Raw genomic sequence first — 15,512 nt, forward strand, 5'->3', positions numbered from 1 at the left:
CTCTGAGAGTCTTCATTCCTTGTCTAGAGCTTTCAGGCTGGTGGTTGCTTCTTCATCATTTGCGGATGCATTCTCAGCCGAAGTGTCACTGTTTACTTCTTCAACAGGAAGAGTTGGATCAGCTGAAAAGGGGTGAAAGGGGTGGTGAAAGGAGTGAGACCAATGTCTGATGAGTCAAACAATGGTTCAATATGTGTGGCCTCGGTAGGTTCGGTTTCGGGAATGTCGAAAGTGTTGAAAACAACATCTACCTCGTAAAACCAATCGGGAGAGCTTCCAGTGTTGGTGTAGTTTCCTTTTGAAAGTCGAGATAGTATGATTCAAGCACCATCTTGGTTCTTTTGTTGTAAACTCTATACGCCTTTTGAGTAGATGAATAACCCATGAAGTAACATTCATCGCCGACTGCTTCAAACTTGATCAGATTATCTTGAGTGTTGAGAAGCGTGCATGAGCATCCAAACGGTCTAAAGAAATCTATCAGAGGCTTTCTCTTGAAAAGAAGTTCATAAGCAGTTTTTCCGTGAGGTTTAACAATTAAAACTCGATTCAAAACATAGCATGTTGTGTTGACTGCCTCCGCCCAAAAGATAATTGGTAACTTGGAGTCTACGAGCATAGTTCGAGCAGCTTCGATGAGTGTTCTGTTCTTTCATTCCGCTACGCCGTTTTGCTAAGGAGTTCTAGCTGCACTATACTGAAGGCGAATACCTTTTTCTTCATAGAAAGAGATAAACAGTTGATTTTTGAATTCAGACCCGTTATCGCTTCTGATCCACTTAACCTTCAGTTTGATGACATTTTCAATCATAGGAATGAAAGTCTTTAGGATGAGAGCGGTTTCGCTTTTAGCTTCAAGAAAATAAACCCATGAAAATCAAAAAAAGTCATCTGTAATCACCAAGCAATAAGATTTTTAGGCCAAACTTTTAACACTAATAGGACCAAAAAGATTCATGTGCAACAATTGCAATGGAGAAGTGATCGTATTCATTGAATTTGTAAATTAATTGCACTTTGAGAATTATCAATACAAATGGACATAAATTTAACATAATATAATTATTGTATTGAGAACTCAAGTTTAGTACAAATGTCTAATTTAGCTCGTTTTCACTTAAAACCCTTCATTTTAAATATAAACCAATTATGAGTAGGATTTAATAAAAGCAATCTTAAAGCTGCTCAAAAGTGTAGGAAATATTATATGAATATATCTATAATTTAGAGAATATCAAAAAAGCATGTGGTTAACTGAAAAATCAGACCCAGTTTGGATTTTGGATGAAAATGGCAACAAAATTGAAATCACATGGACCCAGGTTTAAAGGGTTTCAGTTTTGGATCAAAGTGGCAAAAGTGACCAAACCTCAGAGACCATTTTGGCATTTAACTCCTTGAATAAAGTAAACTATTTTTGATAAAATTTTCAAGCTTAACCATACAATAAAATAAGGAGCTCTTGATAGATTAAAATTTATAAGTCTATCCTTAAAAAAAATAAGGGTTATTGGATTTTAATAATCCTAAGTTTCATTCGTTGGCTGATAATAATCTAAAAAAAAAAAAAATTCACTACAAAGATCCCAACTTGTAAGAATTTGACCCCCATTAATCATTTTCTAACATATAAGAATGTGACATTCTCAATAGATTCAAGTGCACCTGCAGATTCCTTAAATGATTTAAATGTACCTATGTTGGAAAAGAATCAATGGGGGCCAAATTCTTACAAGTTGGGATCGTTGAAGAGAATTTTTAAAGTTGGGATTATTATTGACCAACAGGTGAAACTTAAGATTATTAAAATCCAATAACTCAAAAAATAATAAAATAAATTTAGACATGTTTAAATTATCTTATTTAAAGGATGGATTTGTAATATAAAACCAATTTTAAATATCAGAAGTAGTGAATTCCGTTAGGATTGGTTAAATCAGGTTAACATTCGGTACGATACATCGAGAGTGGATAGGATCAGGGATGATGTCATCATTCTAGATGATGACATCATGATGATACACATGAGATGGATGATATTTACTTCAAAGTCGACATAGCATACATACTAACATACATGAAATTAGACTATGGATAGTAGTAAGGGTGAACAATGTCTTCATCCAGCCTAATGGGTTTATTATTCTAGTCCCAGGCCTAGGATCACTAAATTTGAAGGGCCACCAGTTTTCTAATAAATTTTCTTTATATTAGACCCATTTTAGCAGATCAGGACCAAATCACTAATCATAAACCTAATAACCCAATGGCATATCTCTCATCTGTGAACATTGAAAGCACGTGTAGAAGCCAAGGCAGTGATATCAGAGACGTTTGAGTTTACGATGTGGAATCGAGCAATGAGCAATCAAAGTATCAGACAGGCAATAATCATGGCATCAGGACTCTCCATAGCAAGGTAACATTTAACAACGGCTCCTTTAATCTTTTATATATTGCCCACTCTACAATAATCAACGGCTCCTTTAATCGAAATTGTGATTTGTCGATTTTACAGTTTCGAACTTGGAACACACTGCTCACTCTGCTCAGTTTTGTGATTTTCACTATTGTGATTGGCTTGGAACTCAGAACACATTGACACTCAAGACTCTTTTTTGCGATTTAATTTTATGGTTAGCGATTTAATCTTGTGGCTCTCACTCAGGTTAGACATTCACATCCTCGTTTGTTGAATATGGAACAAGGGTGTGTTTGCCAATTTGAATCTCTTGTTTAGGGATTATGTTTATTTCATTATTTGTTGATTTTAAGTTGTTGAATTAGGGCTAATTTGCTGATTTCAGTTTGTTATTTAGGCCTTTAGGGCTTATTTGATTATTTTAAATTGTTTTTAAGGCTCATTGTTAATCTCTTAAATAGATTTATATTTTAGCAATGTCAAATCAAATCCGAACTTTTAAATCCGGTTATGCAAAAAGACAAAAAAAAAAAAAAAAAACGAAAACAAGACACTTTAACTGAATCACAAAAGGGAGCACTTCTAAAGTTTTGTTCCAAACAAAATTCTACAAAAGATATACCTATCCAAACGATAATATACATACAAATCAACCTACAAATGATGAACCTACAACTCAAACATACAAATTTTTAACTACGCCAATTATAAACTTTTTAGTTTATAATTGTCGGTCCCAAGCCCGGATAAAGGAGGAGGGTTTCGTTACTAAATATGTTGAAAATGATAATTTTGAAAAAGGGCCACCACTTCGTAGTTCGATTGGGGCCTCCGAAAACGTAGGAACGGCATTGCCTCCATCCTTGGGCGTTTTCCGACATGTGACAGTCCAGTCAGCAAGGGGCATTATTGGGCGTTTTTCTAAAATGGGTGTAGTGGGAATGTGGCTATTATGTTAAAAAGGGTTGTAAAAAATTAAATAAAAAAAACTAACCAAAAAAAGGGGATTGGCCAAGAAAAAGAGGAATGCATGTGATTGGCCAATAGTTTTCCAATTTGGCGTGATTTAAAACACGCTTCGGGGGATTTTTTTGAAAAAAACAAGCCCACTACGCATGGTCTTACTACATACTCACATACATACGGATTAAGGTAGTTGTTAAAAACTGCTTACATACCACAATTGGAAAAATAAACATAATAAGTGTATATAAGACTCTTATACTTTCTCTAATTAACATTGTTTTGTATTGAACATCCCCAGACACGTAAAAAAATTCCAAAAGCCAGTAAACCCATTTCTTTTCACGCTTATGAACATAAGTTGTTTAAACTAAAAAAAATCCCATAAGACCGCTACAAACACAACACGATTCAATCCAATGATAGAGCCAAAAACAAAGTAAATAATTGAGAAATAATTGCATACCATAAGTTCATAACTGATATAACTGTACACCTGAATTCAAGACAAATTGCCTCAATAGCATATGCAAACAGCAGCTTTAATACATACAAACCTGAATGTTGAACGAAAAGAACAATTTGATGCAATGTATACACAGAAACAACACATCCAGCATGAACAAACTTTTTTATAATTGTGTATCGATCCGTAAAGACAAATCAAATATAGGCCAAATGTACAGCATTTTAAGCAATCAATAGAAGAATGAACATGAGTGATCACAAAACAGAAATCAAATTCAAAACCACAGAGATCATGAACTGAAAAAGGTCAAAGTCAAACCCGGGCTAACTTCTTAACCACACCAGCCATGTACTTGCCTTGGTGTTCAGCAAGTGCTAATTCTGTTTCAGATGGTTCGCGGGTCCCATCGCCAGCAAACACACCAGCGCCATAAGGTGTACCCCCTCGAATTGAGTCCATTTTGAACATATTAGCCCCAAATGTATACCCGATTGGAACAAAAAGCATCCCATGGTGAGCTAATTGTGTGATTGCTGTCCAACTGCATACATGAACAGGGTCAGCCATGTTGAAACTCAAATAATATTGCTCTTGTAACCACAGTTAAAGTTAAAAAAACAGATAAAAGTGTTTGTGGTCAACCCAAACCTGTATTGACCAGTTGGGTATATTTGACATCCAACTAACTGCTGTGGCTCACAACTATTAGCTGAATTAGCCAAACCTAAATGATACCCAAACAACCCGTCTTCCCACCTCTATTCAAAACGAAAGAACCCGGCTTACTTCAAAGTACACAAACACTAGGACACTAAAATTCTACGGAATATTAGAGATTTATAAACCGTTGGTGGTTTAACGGTTTCGTTCAGGTTGGAACATAGAACCAGCCATGTAAACTGAACTGGTCGTTTAACCTTTGTTATTTATATATATATTTTTTTTCATTTCTTTAATATGCAGTTATGGTTATGTATTATTATCATAAACAATTTTTACAAAAAAAAAAAAAAAAAAACGGTTCAATCCGCCAAAACCAAACTGTTAAACCTTTCAGACTGAAACAACCAGCCAACCCACCCAACCCAGCCGGTTCAGTTTGTCGTTTCCTGAACCATAGCTAGCAGTTCATCCATAATTTTCATCAAAACCGGTTGAACTTAACCGATAACACCCCCTAGGGAATATAGCAAACATATAACAAGAAACTGTTTCCATAATACCATGCTTAAAATTTTTTTTATGTATCATAAACATATTCGCTCTAATCTCATACACATTATTTGTTTAGCTATTGCCCTATCAAGTAACATCGAGTTCACCCGCTATGCTATATGGCTATACAAGTTATTATTTGAAGAGTTAACTGCCATTTTCATCCCTGTGGTTTGTCCAATTATGACAGTCCAGGCCAAATTTCAAATTTGTATCATTTCCATCCTTGACATTCTTGAAACAACCAAAAAACTAAGGTTGAATCTAATAATTGGACAAACCACAGGGCCAGAACTGGCAGTTTACTCATGTTTTTTGGACGGAACTGGCATGTTTAAAGAATGTTAGGGACGGAAATGGTACAAAGGTGAAATTTGGCCTAAACGGGCATAACTGGACAACCGACTCTCTTGACCACTAGTTCTCTTTTAGCCACATGTGAACAACTGAATCCATATTCAAACCAGTTTGCAATCACATAACAATAATAGTAGTAATAATAGGCATTTCAACCGGTAAACTTACGCAGTAGTCTCTTGTCCACCACCCTGAGTTCCCGTACTCACAAAAAAACCAGCTGGTTTACCAGCCAGCTTCTGATCTCTCCACAACTGCCCTGTGGAATCGAAAAACGCCTTCATCTGTCCCGCCATAGCCCCATACCTCGTCGGAAAACCAAACAAAAACCCATCCGCACTCTCCAGATCCCTCACCTCCTTCATCTCTCCAATCTCATCATCCTTCGGTGGCGCACGCATCTGCGCCAACACATCCTCCGGCAACGTCTCCGGCACACGGTACAACACCGCCTCCACACCGTCAACGCCGTCAACTCCGGTTTTCATCCTCCGAGCTAGGGTTTCAACGTGACCGTACATTGAATAGAATACGATTAAGATTTTAAGCTTTGTTGCTGGCACAATTTGAGCTTCGGAGGTTTGAGATTCTGCAATGGGAGGTGAACTGACGGTGGCCGGAGCGTCGCCGGAGTTGACCGCCGGTGGACGTTTCTTGCTCGGCACGCAACCGCCGCCTTTGCCCATTGGAAGATGGAATTAGTGAAGAAAGTGATGTGATTGTGATCAATTAGTGGAGGAATTGATCTGAATTTTGGATTTGAGTGATGGAGATTAAGGTTTTGGGGGTTTTAGGGTTTATGATGTGATTTGGGGATTTTGACTGTTGATGGTGGCATTGGATCCATCATTAAATTTGTATTTGAAGCACGCTTTTGATAATTATGTCGCGCTTGTTTGTTGGTAGAAGAATCCAGTCATCTATCTGCCACTCCATACGTCGTCGTTTTGTCAGACTTTTGAGTAACATGTAGTGGAAGACCTTTGACCTAATTTAAGTAAAGTTTGAAACACAAAACCACCCTTTCATAATTATGTTATGTAACTAATTCATGGTATTTTTTTTTTAAATGGCAACTTTCATTAAAACGAACCAGCCGACCTAAACCAGGTCGACCAACAAACAAACAATAAACTTACATATTTATAAAAGAGCATCAATCCTCCCACACTACCCCTTTATACTTTGATCTATTTGAAAACCAAATAAAACCAAGAGCTTTAATTTCGCTAACTATATTCTCCATTCTAACCTGTGTATTTAAAAACTTTACATTGTTCCTTGCTCGCCAAATGCTCCAACAACCAATCGTTATAATTCCTTGAATCGCTTCCTTTTTCTTCTCTGAAACATTAAGATCTTTATGAATCCCTAGCAAGTCCTTAACCAAGAACGCGAAAATGTTGGGGATTTTGCACCAAGAGGAAATGCCGTTCCAAACAATCGCCGCAACCTGACAAGCGGTGAAAATGTGATCCGAAGTCTCATCCGCCGAATTACAAAAAAACACACGAGGGATCCGCAACAGGAATGTTCTGACTAATAAGAGCTTCGGCCGTCGGGATCTTATTCATTTCCGCTCTCCACAAATGAATGTTGCATTTAGCAGGGATCCATTTGCACCACTCCATGACATACCTGTTTTCCAGCCTCACGTCTTCAGTTAAAAGTCGTTTTACCGACTTAACCGAGAAGCTCCCATCCGAACTAGGCAACCAGCTCCACCGATCAGAAGCATCCGAGATCTGGACGTCACTAAGCAGACCACAGAGCTGAGAAAAACCCGAAATCTGCTCCGGGGAAAACAGCGCCGCACTCCAAGACCAAACTGTCTCCGAATAAATTCTAATCCTTCTTATTCTATCTGCCACCGAGCATCTTTTAACTGTTTCCAACCTGAATAATTCAGGGAACCGAATCTTCAAAGGCTCGTTGAGAAGCCACGGGTCAAACCAAAACTTGATATCTTCACCGTTACCAACATTTCCTTTAAAATAGTTCCTTAGCGGTAGACCTCCCACTTTGATATTTACAAAAATTCTGGCTATATTGTTCCAAACTCCGTTGAGAGACTTTTTAAATGGAATACATTCCCAACCCGACCGACTAAAATGAAGAGCATCAATGACTCTCTTCCATAGATTACTCTTCTCCGATTTGTACCTCCAACCCCATTTAGCTAAAAGAGAATTGTTAACCTCAAGCAACTTACATAAACCAAGGCCCCGACTTTTTTGTGACTCGCAACTCTATCCTACGCCACCCAATGCATCTTTCTAACTTCCGAATTGCCTCCCAAAAGAAACTTTTTAATTAAAGCTTCCAAGTCTGAAATAACTTTCTTCGGGGCTTTATAGAGGGAAAAATAATAGGTTGGGAGGCTTTCCAAAACCGCTTTGATTAGAACTACCCTTCCCCCGATGGACAACAAGTGAGATTTCCACGTAGCAAGACGAGTTCTAAAAGTGTCGATCACTGGTTGCCAATTTGAAATCCGATTCATATTAGCTCCGACTTTTAAGCCAAGATACTTAAACGGAGGGCAATCTGGTTTACAACCGACTTCGTTAGCCATTTCTTCAATCTCTTCCGAACCCACGCCAATGCCGAAGAAACTAGATTTGTCGATGTTGATTTTGAGACCCGAACATATGTGGAAACAACGAAGAACTCTAACTATATTCACAATTACTTGTTTAGACCAATCCCCCACCATAATAGCATCATCAGCGTATAAAAGGTGAGTGATAACCGGCCCACCATTAGGGGTCACAATGCCTTTTATAACACCCATCTCCGAAGCTCTAATAATCATGCACGAGAGGGCTTCTATCACCACTAAGAAAAGGAACGAAGAAAGCGGATCCCGTTATAATATATAGATTTTAACAAACTTGAATGGGTTATCGTGTGTCCTATACATATACTCCCTCGCAAGTTATGGACGAGAAACTGTTTATAATTTGGAGGCTATCTTAGATCTTAACTTGGACGTCTGCTACGCTAGAGCTAACCTTGACGATGGGTATATCAAATGTCATAACCAATAGACGTCTTGTCTAATTACGCTCTTCTTGGATCATAGTTTGGTTATGATTTCATATTTAACCTTTCTCGAGGTTAGAAAGATTTAAGTTGGTAGGGTTTGATTGGTGTATTTTGCAAATGCCTTATTACATTTTAAACATATTTTATTACGTCATTATTATCATAGAGTAATTTCTTTCAATGTTTCTTGCTATCTAGCATTGTTCAAGAAGAAACATGCTTATAAGGTCACTAGTCACACATGAAAAGACAAGATTAGACGTGAAAATGGCTTGGAAACCTTAATTTGATTCCTATTTCATTATAGATGAATGAGGCATTTTGGATGTTTTAGGTTACTAAGACATGGGCTAACATCTTAGGAGCAATCTGATTAAGCACGTCAATAGAGAAATCAAATCCCTAACTCAAGATCACGACTAAGCCCTAGTTTAAGCAAAGACGCATCAATTGAAGTTAATTAAAGTGTTAGGAGAGTTGTTATGCCACGTATTAGTATTTGATATGCCATCAATTATACATATTTGTTATATATATACCCTCATTTTATGGTATTTTTGGGGGGCATTATTATTGGAAACACTACCTAAACTATTCCTATTTAATAAATGCATGTTTTTAGACGCTCTAGATAAAAAGAAGCGGAAAATACCCAAAAACGAGGCAAAATCCAGAAATCTAAAAATTAAGCGCGCGCGCGCACACACACACACACACATATATATATATACCCTATATAGGGGAGAGTTCATTGGGGAACACTAACAAAGTGGGGAACCGACTCAAACGAACTTCGATTTGATTCATTTCAGCGGCGTTGGAACCGGCTCGTCGAACTCTAACTAGGATCTCTTCACCCTAAACCCTAAATCTTAAACCCTAAAGCTAAACAATAAGGCTAAAACCTAAGCTAAATTATGAAATTTAAGCTATAAATCCTAAACCCTAAAGTTAAACCCTAAGTACTAATTATTAACCCTAAAGCTAAACCCTAATGCAAAACCCTAACATAAGACCCTAAAAGCCAAACCGTGAGATATTTAGGGTTTAGGGTTAAAAGATCATAGTTAGGGTTCGACGATCCGGTTCCAACGTCGTTGAAACGAGTCCAATCGGAGTTCGTTTGAGTCGGTTCCCCACAGTTCTCCACATTTTTTAGTGTTCCCCAATTAACCTTACACTATATGTGTGTGTGTGTGTGTGTAAATGAGTTTTAATCAAAACTTTTCAATAAACACGCGTTGTATGATCTGTGGAGGACTGCATACAGAGCAAAATTGTTACATTTTTCCCGTTCTTCCAGTTTCTCAATTAAATCATCCACCTATGGAACTGACACCCCTAGTTCCCCGAAGATCTCCTTCGAATCTAAGGGCCTTCGAGTCCAAATCCATATTCTAATAGACGAAGAAAATAAAGCTATATAATATGTTAATAAGGAGGTAATATCCGAAGGAAAAAATACAATACACATAAAAAGAAGAAAAACTCGAAACAGAAAGTTTGTCCAAAGAACAGGAAACTGAAGACACAAATAATTGTGTCTATTCGTATGAAAAGGAAAATGAAACTAACGATTCCTTGAAAATTGTGTCTATTTGTGTTACCACGTGCCATGTATCGCTAGACACGCCTCATGACTCAACCAATAGTAGCATCGAAGAAGCAATGAAAGGAGCCTTATGCTCGAAAGTAACCACGGGTCGTGTCTCGCTGGACACGCCCCGTGTCTCAACCCCTAGTAAGTGCAAGGAAGACACCTTTCAAGTTGAAAAACAAGTCATCCCCCTCAGAGGTTAACAAGACGATAAAGGTAAGTATTTCTCGTTAATCAAAGAGGTACGTATCACTTCCACTTCTCCTAAAAATCTAGAAAATATTCCATTTTGCGTCAGATTTTAAAAGAATTTTTTACCGATCGAAAGATTAAAGAAATTCCATACTTGGTTTTAGATAAAGAACAATCTTCTATATCAAACAATTGTCTTGATAATAATATAATAAAATTTGCTCCTTGTTATGTTGAAAATATGTTTATCAAAGACGTTTATATAGATGATAGTTTATTTAAAAGTTTAATTCCATATGAAATCTTTAAAAGCACAGGGGCGTATGACTATATTCCTCTCCTACTTCCAATTTACCTTTCATATCGCACAATATGTTATTCAAAGGGTATCGTAGAAGACATTACAAGTCAACAGTGTAGGTATCCCTATTGACTTTGTCATTCTTGATGATTGACGTGCTTAGAAAGAAACAAATAAAATTGCACACAAACACATACCAGTTTTAGGTAAAAACACAAATATTATCTACACACATTTTAGGCAAGCGTACCTATCGATATATAGTATAGCTAAGGTAAGTACCCAAGTATCAATATGTGAGACACGAAATCTATTAATCTATCTCTTTCGTAATATCTAACCCAAGTAACTTTTAAGATCAAGAAATACTAAAACAACCTAATGATTAAGTTTTCTGAAAAAAGTTATAAGAAAGATAACCAATTAGGTTCAGAATCATCTTAATACTTTCGCAAAGCAGTTGATTATGGTTTTTATAAAAACCCCCCATCATATTTAAAACTAGTAATGAGGGTGTAGTGTTAAAAAGGCAGAATCATCTAAATAACCAAGCTATAGACACACCTACTTATCTGGTTCTAAGTAACTAAGTCATTTACTAATCCCTTGTGATCTAAGAGTTTTGTATATTGTTCTAGCAACCGTAGATTAACGAACCGAGCGAATTACTATCTATGTTAACCAATTTAAAGCAAACTCTTTATTAGTTTCTAAACCCTATTAATCAGAATCTTCACTTAGGTGAACCGTATGATTTACCAACCCTCAAAAGAGTTTGTCCTTAACCTACTAAGTTTCCAGCCTTAGACTAACGATCGATATATAGCCTAAAGGTAGACAAAATAGATCTAGCATGCATAACTTCATAAAAATACCTAAATCACCCACACAAGCTCATTCAACAGTAAATAATCATCATATAGATTACATAGTCATAAGTTCATAAGCAAATCTTACTAAAAACACACTTTCATAACAAAATCAACCAAATCTTCACATAGTATCAAGAATCATCCTACCTTAACCGGCTATAGAGCGGTTAGCTACTCATAGTAAGAAACAAAACCAAAGAATTCATCGAATACATGACTGAATCTAAAGGAAAATGATAATACGAAGGGTCTAACTCAGTAAGGATCGATGATAAGATTATACTAGTGGACACTTTGGTTTGATTTATAGTTCATGCAAGCTAGTATGATTCATATAACATAGTATACATTGCAATGTGGATTTGAGACTTTTCTACACTTATGCTATGCAGACAAACTTGTATGCTCACCGACCATTTTGTGTTAACATATACTTTAATACATGTTGCAAAAAATTGATGGTGATATGACAAAAAATCTATTTAGGGTGGACTAGAAACTCACTCGATACTTCATTTATAAATTTTGTACTTGTTATGTTTCAATTTTCAATATGTTGTACTTTCCTTTTTAAGACAATGTAACCTTTAGTAATGGAATGAAATTTGGTATTTAAATTATTGTCACGATTATAGTGTTATATTGTCTTTGAACAATCTCGTTCGTCTCACTCTGATGTTTCCGCCATTGGTTGGGGTGTGACACTAACAGTTAACCCCATGTCCAACTTCAATTTCTACATCTCATCATGTTACTTTCTAAATTTGACATGTCTGATCTTACCAAGCGTTTTGATTTATAGCCAAACTACAAATAACCTACTACAACATTACTTACCTCAGTACTATCATTACCTAAAATTTTTTACATGATTCCTAATATTTACACGAGAAAATTCCATTCATATATTAAGAAGTGAGTTCGGGAATCACTTACCTTAAGCGTCTGTATTCATGTTTGCTTCATTGCCTCCTCTTGATCTGTTAGCCTTCCATGCTTGAGTCTATATCAATGGGGTTCCTATCCTTTCAAGCCATCATGTCCATATCGTGGTTAGTATGCATGTTCGTTCATATCACATTCATTTTCTAACTCTTAGCTACGTAGACTTTCATTAGTCAAACTTTAACATGCATAAGACATGAATTGACAATCACATTGTTCGACATCCACGAAATTTAATTCCTCATCATATGTAACGCGTCATTTGTCTAACACATATCACACGATTATTCCTTAATCTTAAAATCCTATTCATAAGTCAAACCATGTTCTTCACATATTCGTTGACTTTTTAGAAAGTCAACGGTCAAACATACAAACGTCCAACTTAGGAACATATATCCATATTAATGCAATAGACCATACTAATGTCACGGTGTACATTTCATACTCATGTTTTAAGACACATACTACCACATGATCACCTAGATTACATGCACACAAATAAACAACTTCCACTCATACTAGTATTTTTATAATCCTACATGTAGCACCCTAACCCATGATTAGCTAACCTAACTCATCATTTCAACAGTTCTCCATCCTAATACCTTCACGCTCTTCACAATCACTTCATAATCATGTTTAAGAAATCAACCAAACACATAGTGTACATTGCACCATTCAAGCATAAGGTGCCACTCCTAAAGCATACTTCTACCACATCATACTAACAAATCAAATCTCCACATGAACTTTACCTAAAACACACTTTTCATGTTAGTTTACTATCAAATACACTATTATCACTTTCTATACATATTTACCCATTACCTGCATTCAATTTCACATATTATTGTCATTTAGACATTTCATCAAGCACTTGGTGTACGTTCCACTATCTAAGCATAATGTACAAGTATTTCATGCTTTGTTGCTTATTTATTGCTTTCATTCATCAACACACCTAAACATCAATTAAATTCCATATCATACTCAACCTAACTAACAAGCATCCATCACATACTACATAATACATAAAATTTGCACAAGAATTGGACACGGGTAATACACCCATGTCGCCACCTTCACCATCACAAATGGGTTTCACTTCAAAGCATCAATTTACTTGAAATCATGCATAATATAAGTTTTATTTGGTGATTCTAACAAACCTTTATGCTTATTTTCATAAAGTTACAAAGACTGATCACATAGACTTTTCTACCAAAATCACCAAATCAAAATTTACAACATACCTTATGATTGTTACTACTAGATGGCAATGTTTTAATATCTGGTTTTTATACCGCACCGGACTAGGCTCAGAAACGGTTTAACCGGGTGTATCGGGTAGTTCAACCGGGTGTACCGAGTGGTTTAACCGATCCTACCGGATGGTTCAACCAGTACTATCGGCCGGTTTGAACTGGTTTTTTAAAACATTGCTAGATGGTTCGAATTCTTCAATCATGCAAGTGTTTTGCCTTCAAATCCTTCTTCAATTTCAACACTGTTTTACCTTCAAATCCTTCTTCAATTTCAACAATTTATAGGGGTTTAGGGAAGAACCCCTTTTCTTCTCCATGTGTGTGTCGACACACACTATACACACACATACACACACTTATATTCGGAATTTTTACAAAGTTTCCCATACTTGCCACTTTTAGTCGCTCTATTTGGGTTTTTGCTTATTTACAACCAACACCTCCATTTCCATTCATAGTAACTCTATGTTTTTAACTAGGATACATAACTTAGTTCTTTTTATTTCATGCCATAAAACAACAAAACATTCTTTTGAATTCATATTCGGTTTTTGGGGCATCACATATAGCCTTGCTATACTTAAAAAAATTGACATGTTATTTAAAATTGATGTGATGAGTGACGTGATGCGAGCGTGTACGATTTTTAATATATTTTTAAGCATTTTTTACTCCAACAGGAAGACCGAGAAAGTTGAAAGGTGTACTATCCATTTTACATCGCATTAATTTTGCCAAATCTTCCACTACACTCACATCAACCCCCACCCCCACCAAGCTACTCTTCGCGAGAAAAATTAAAGAAGCATAATAATGATTAGGCCATCGATTTTAAACTTTCTTAAAATCTTTATGTCCCCTGCAACGGCGCCAAAAACTTGACGTGTGGTGAGGGTGTATGATTTTTAATATATTTTAAGCACTTTTCACTCGTTTATCAAGCTTTAAATTTATAAAATACGATATAACACTATCACACTCTATAACACGCTAGGGAAAGTGCACCCATCGTTGGCGTAGTATAGTGATGGTAAGATACCGAATTCGTCCAAGGACACAAGAGGTTTTAATACCGGAATATCGTCAACGTCTAATCTAACCAAATTTTGAGAAAATATTTTTAATAGTTAAAATAAAGAAAGAAACTAAAATGATAAAAGAAACAAATAGACAAGATAGAATCACTTGGAGTCAACGCTACCCTCGGCCATATTGGTATGAGTCAGCAGGGATACAGTCCCGCAAGGCCGGTTTAAAGTTTTAATAGTAGTCTAATAAGCTTGAATCAAGTCCTCGCAGGATCTATACACTGAACGAGGTAAGAACTTTACCCAAACCACCCTTCTAACCCTCTTCCAGGCAGTTAATACGTTTTATATAGACCGTATAGACGCGGATGAGTGAATCAACAAAACATGAAGAGATGATAGAATAAAGTTCACTTTCAATATAAAAAACTAGGAATTAAAGTCATTAATACAAACCCAATTAAAAAGTTAACCGAAGCTTGGAAATCAAAAGTAATACATAAAAGACTTGTCTTCACTAAGTGATGTACTACACATGGCCTTTTTAAAGTAATACATTAAAAAGTTAGCCAATCATGGCCTTTGTTTGACAAAAACTCTTATGTTCAATCTTGGATCCCAAGACTACTACACATTCTAAAGATGGATGATGGATGGATATGGTGGATGATGGTGGTGGAATGGTAGCATGTGTGAGAGAAGTGGTTTGCCAAGGGATGGATTGCAATTGAACCAAGCACCCCTATTTATAGCTGGAAAGAGACAGTTTACACGGCCCCGTGCCCCCTTTTTCTCTGTCATTATTTAGTGAGTTGTGTTAGTCCGTATCTTTAAA

The 15,512-nt window shown here is 36.4% G+C and overlaps 1 protein-coding gene across 1 annotated transcript; it reads right to left on the reverse strand.

Annotated features, from left to right (window-relative positions):
- Nucleotides 1-3,911: 3,911 nt before the first annotated feature.
- On the reverse strand, nt 3,912-6,398 carry LOC110895363 (probable NAD(P)H dehydrogenase (quinone) FQR1-like 2). Its single transcript, XM_022142673.2, has 2 exons — nt 5,595-6,398; nt 3,912-4,395 (listed from the first exon to the last, which is right to left on the reverse strand). The coding sequence occupies exons 1-2, from the start codon at nt 6,110-6,112 to the stop codon at nt 4,167-4,169; spliced, it is 747 nt and encodes a 248-aa protein (XP_021998365.1). The 5' UTR covers nt 6,113-6,398; the 3' UTR covers nt 3,912-4,166.
- Between the last annotated feature and the right edge of the window lie 9,114 nt (nt 6,399-15,512).

Source organism: Helianthus annuus, chromosome 12 (genome assembly GCF_002127325.2).
Source record: "Helianthus annuus cultivar XRQ/B chromosome 12, HanXRQr2.0-SUNRISE, whole genome shotgun sequence".
Lineage (NCBI taxonomy): Eukaryota > Viridiplantae > Streptophyta > Magnoliopsida > Asterales > Asteraceae > Helianthus > Helianthus annuus.

Excerpts from the sequence above, each read along its gene's own strand:
- LOC110895363 (XM_022142673.2), bottom strand. The coding sequence starts at position 6,112 with ATGGGCAAAGGCGGCGGTTGCGTGCCGAGCAAGAAACGTCCACCGGCG. Across the intron at positions 4,396-5,594 it reads GGTGGACAAGAGACTACTGC|TTGGACAGCAATCACACAAT; the intron begins GTAAGTTTACCG and ends TCATGTATGCAG.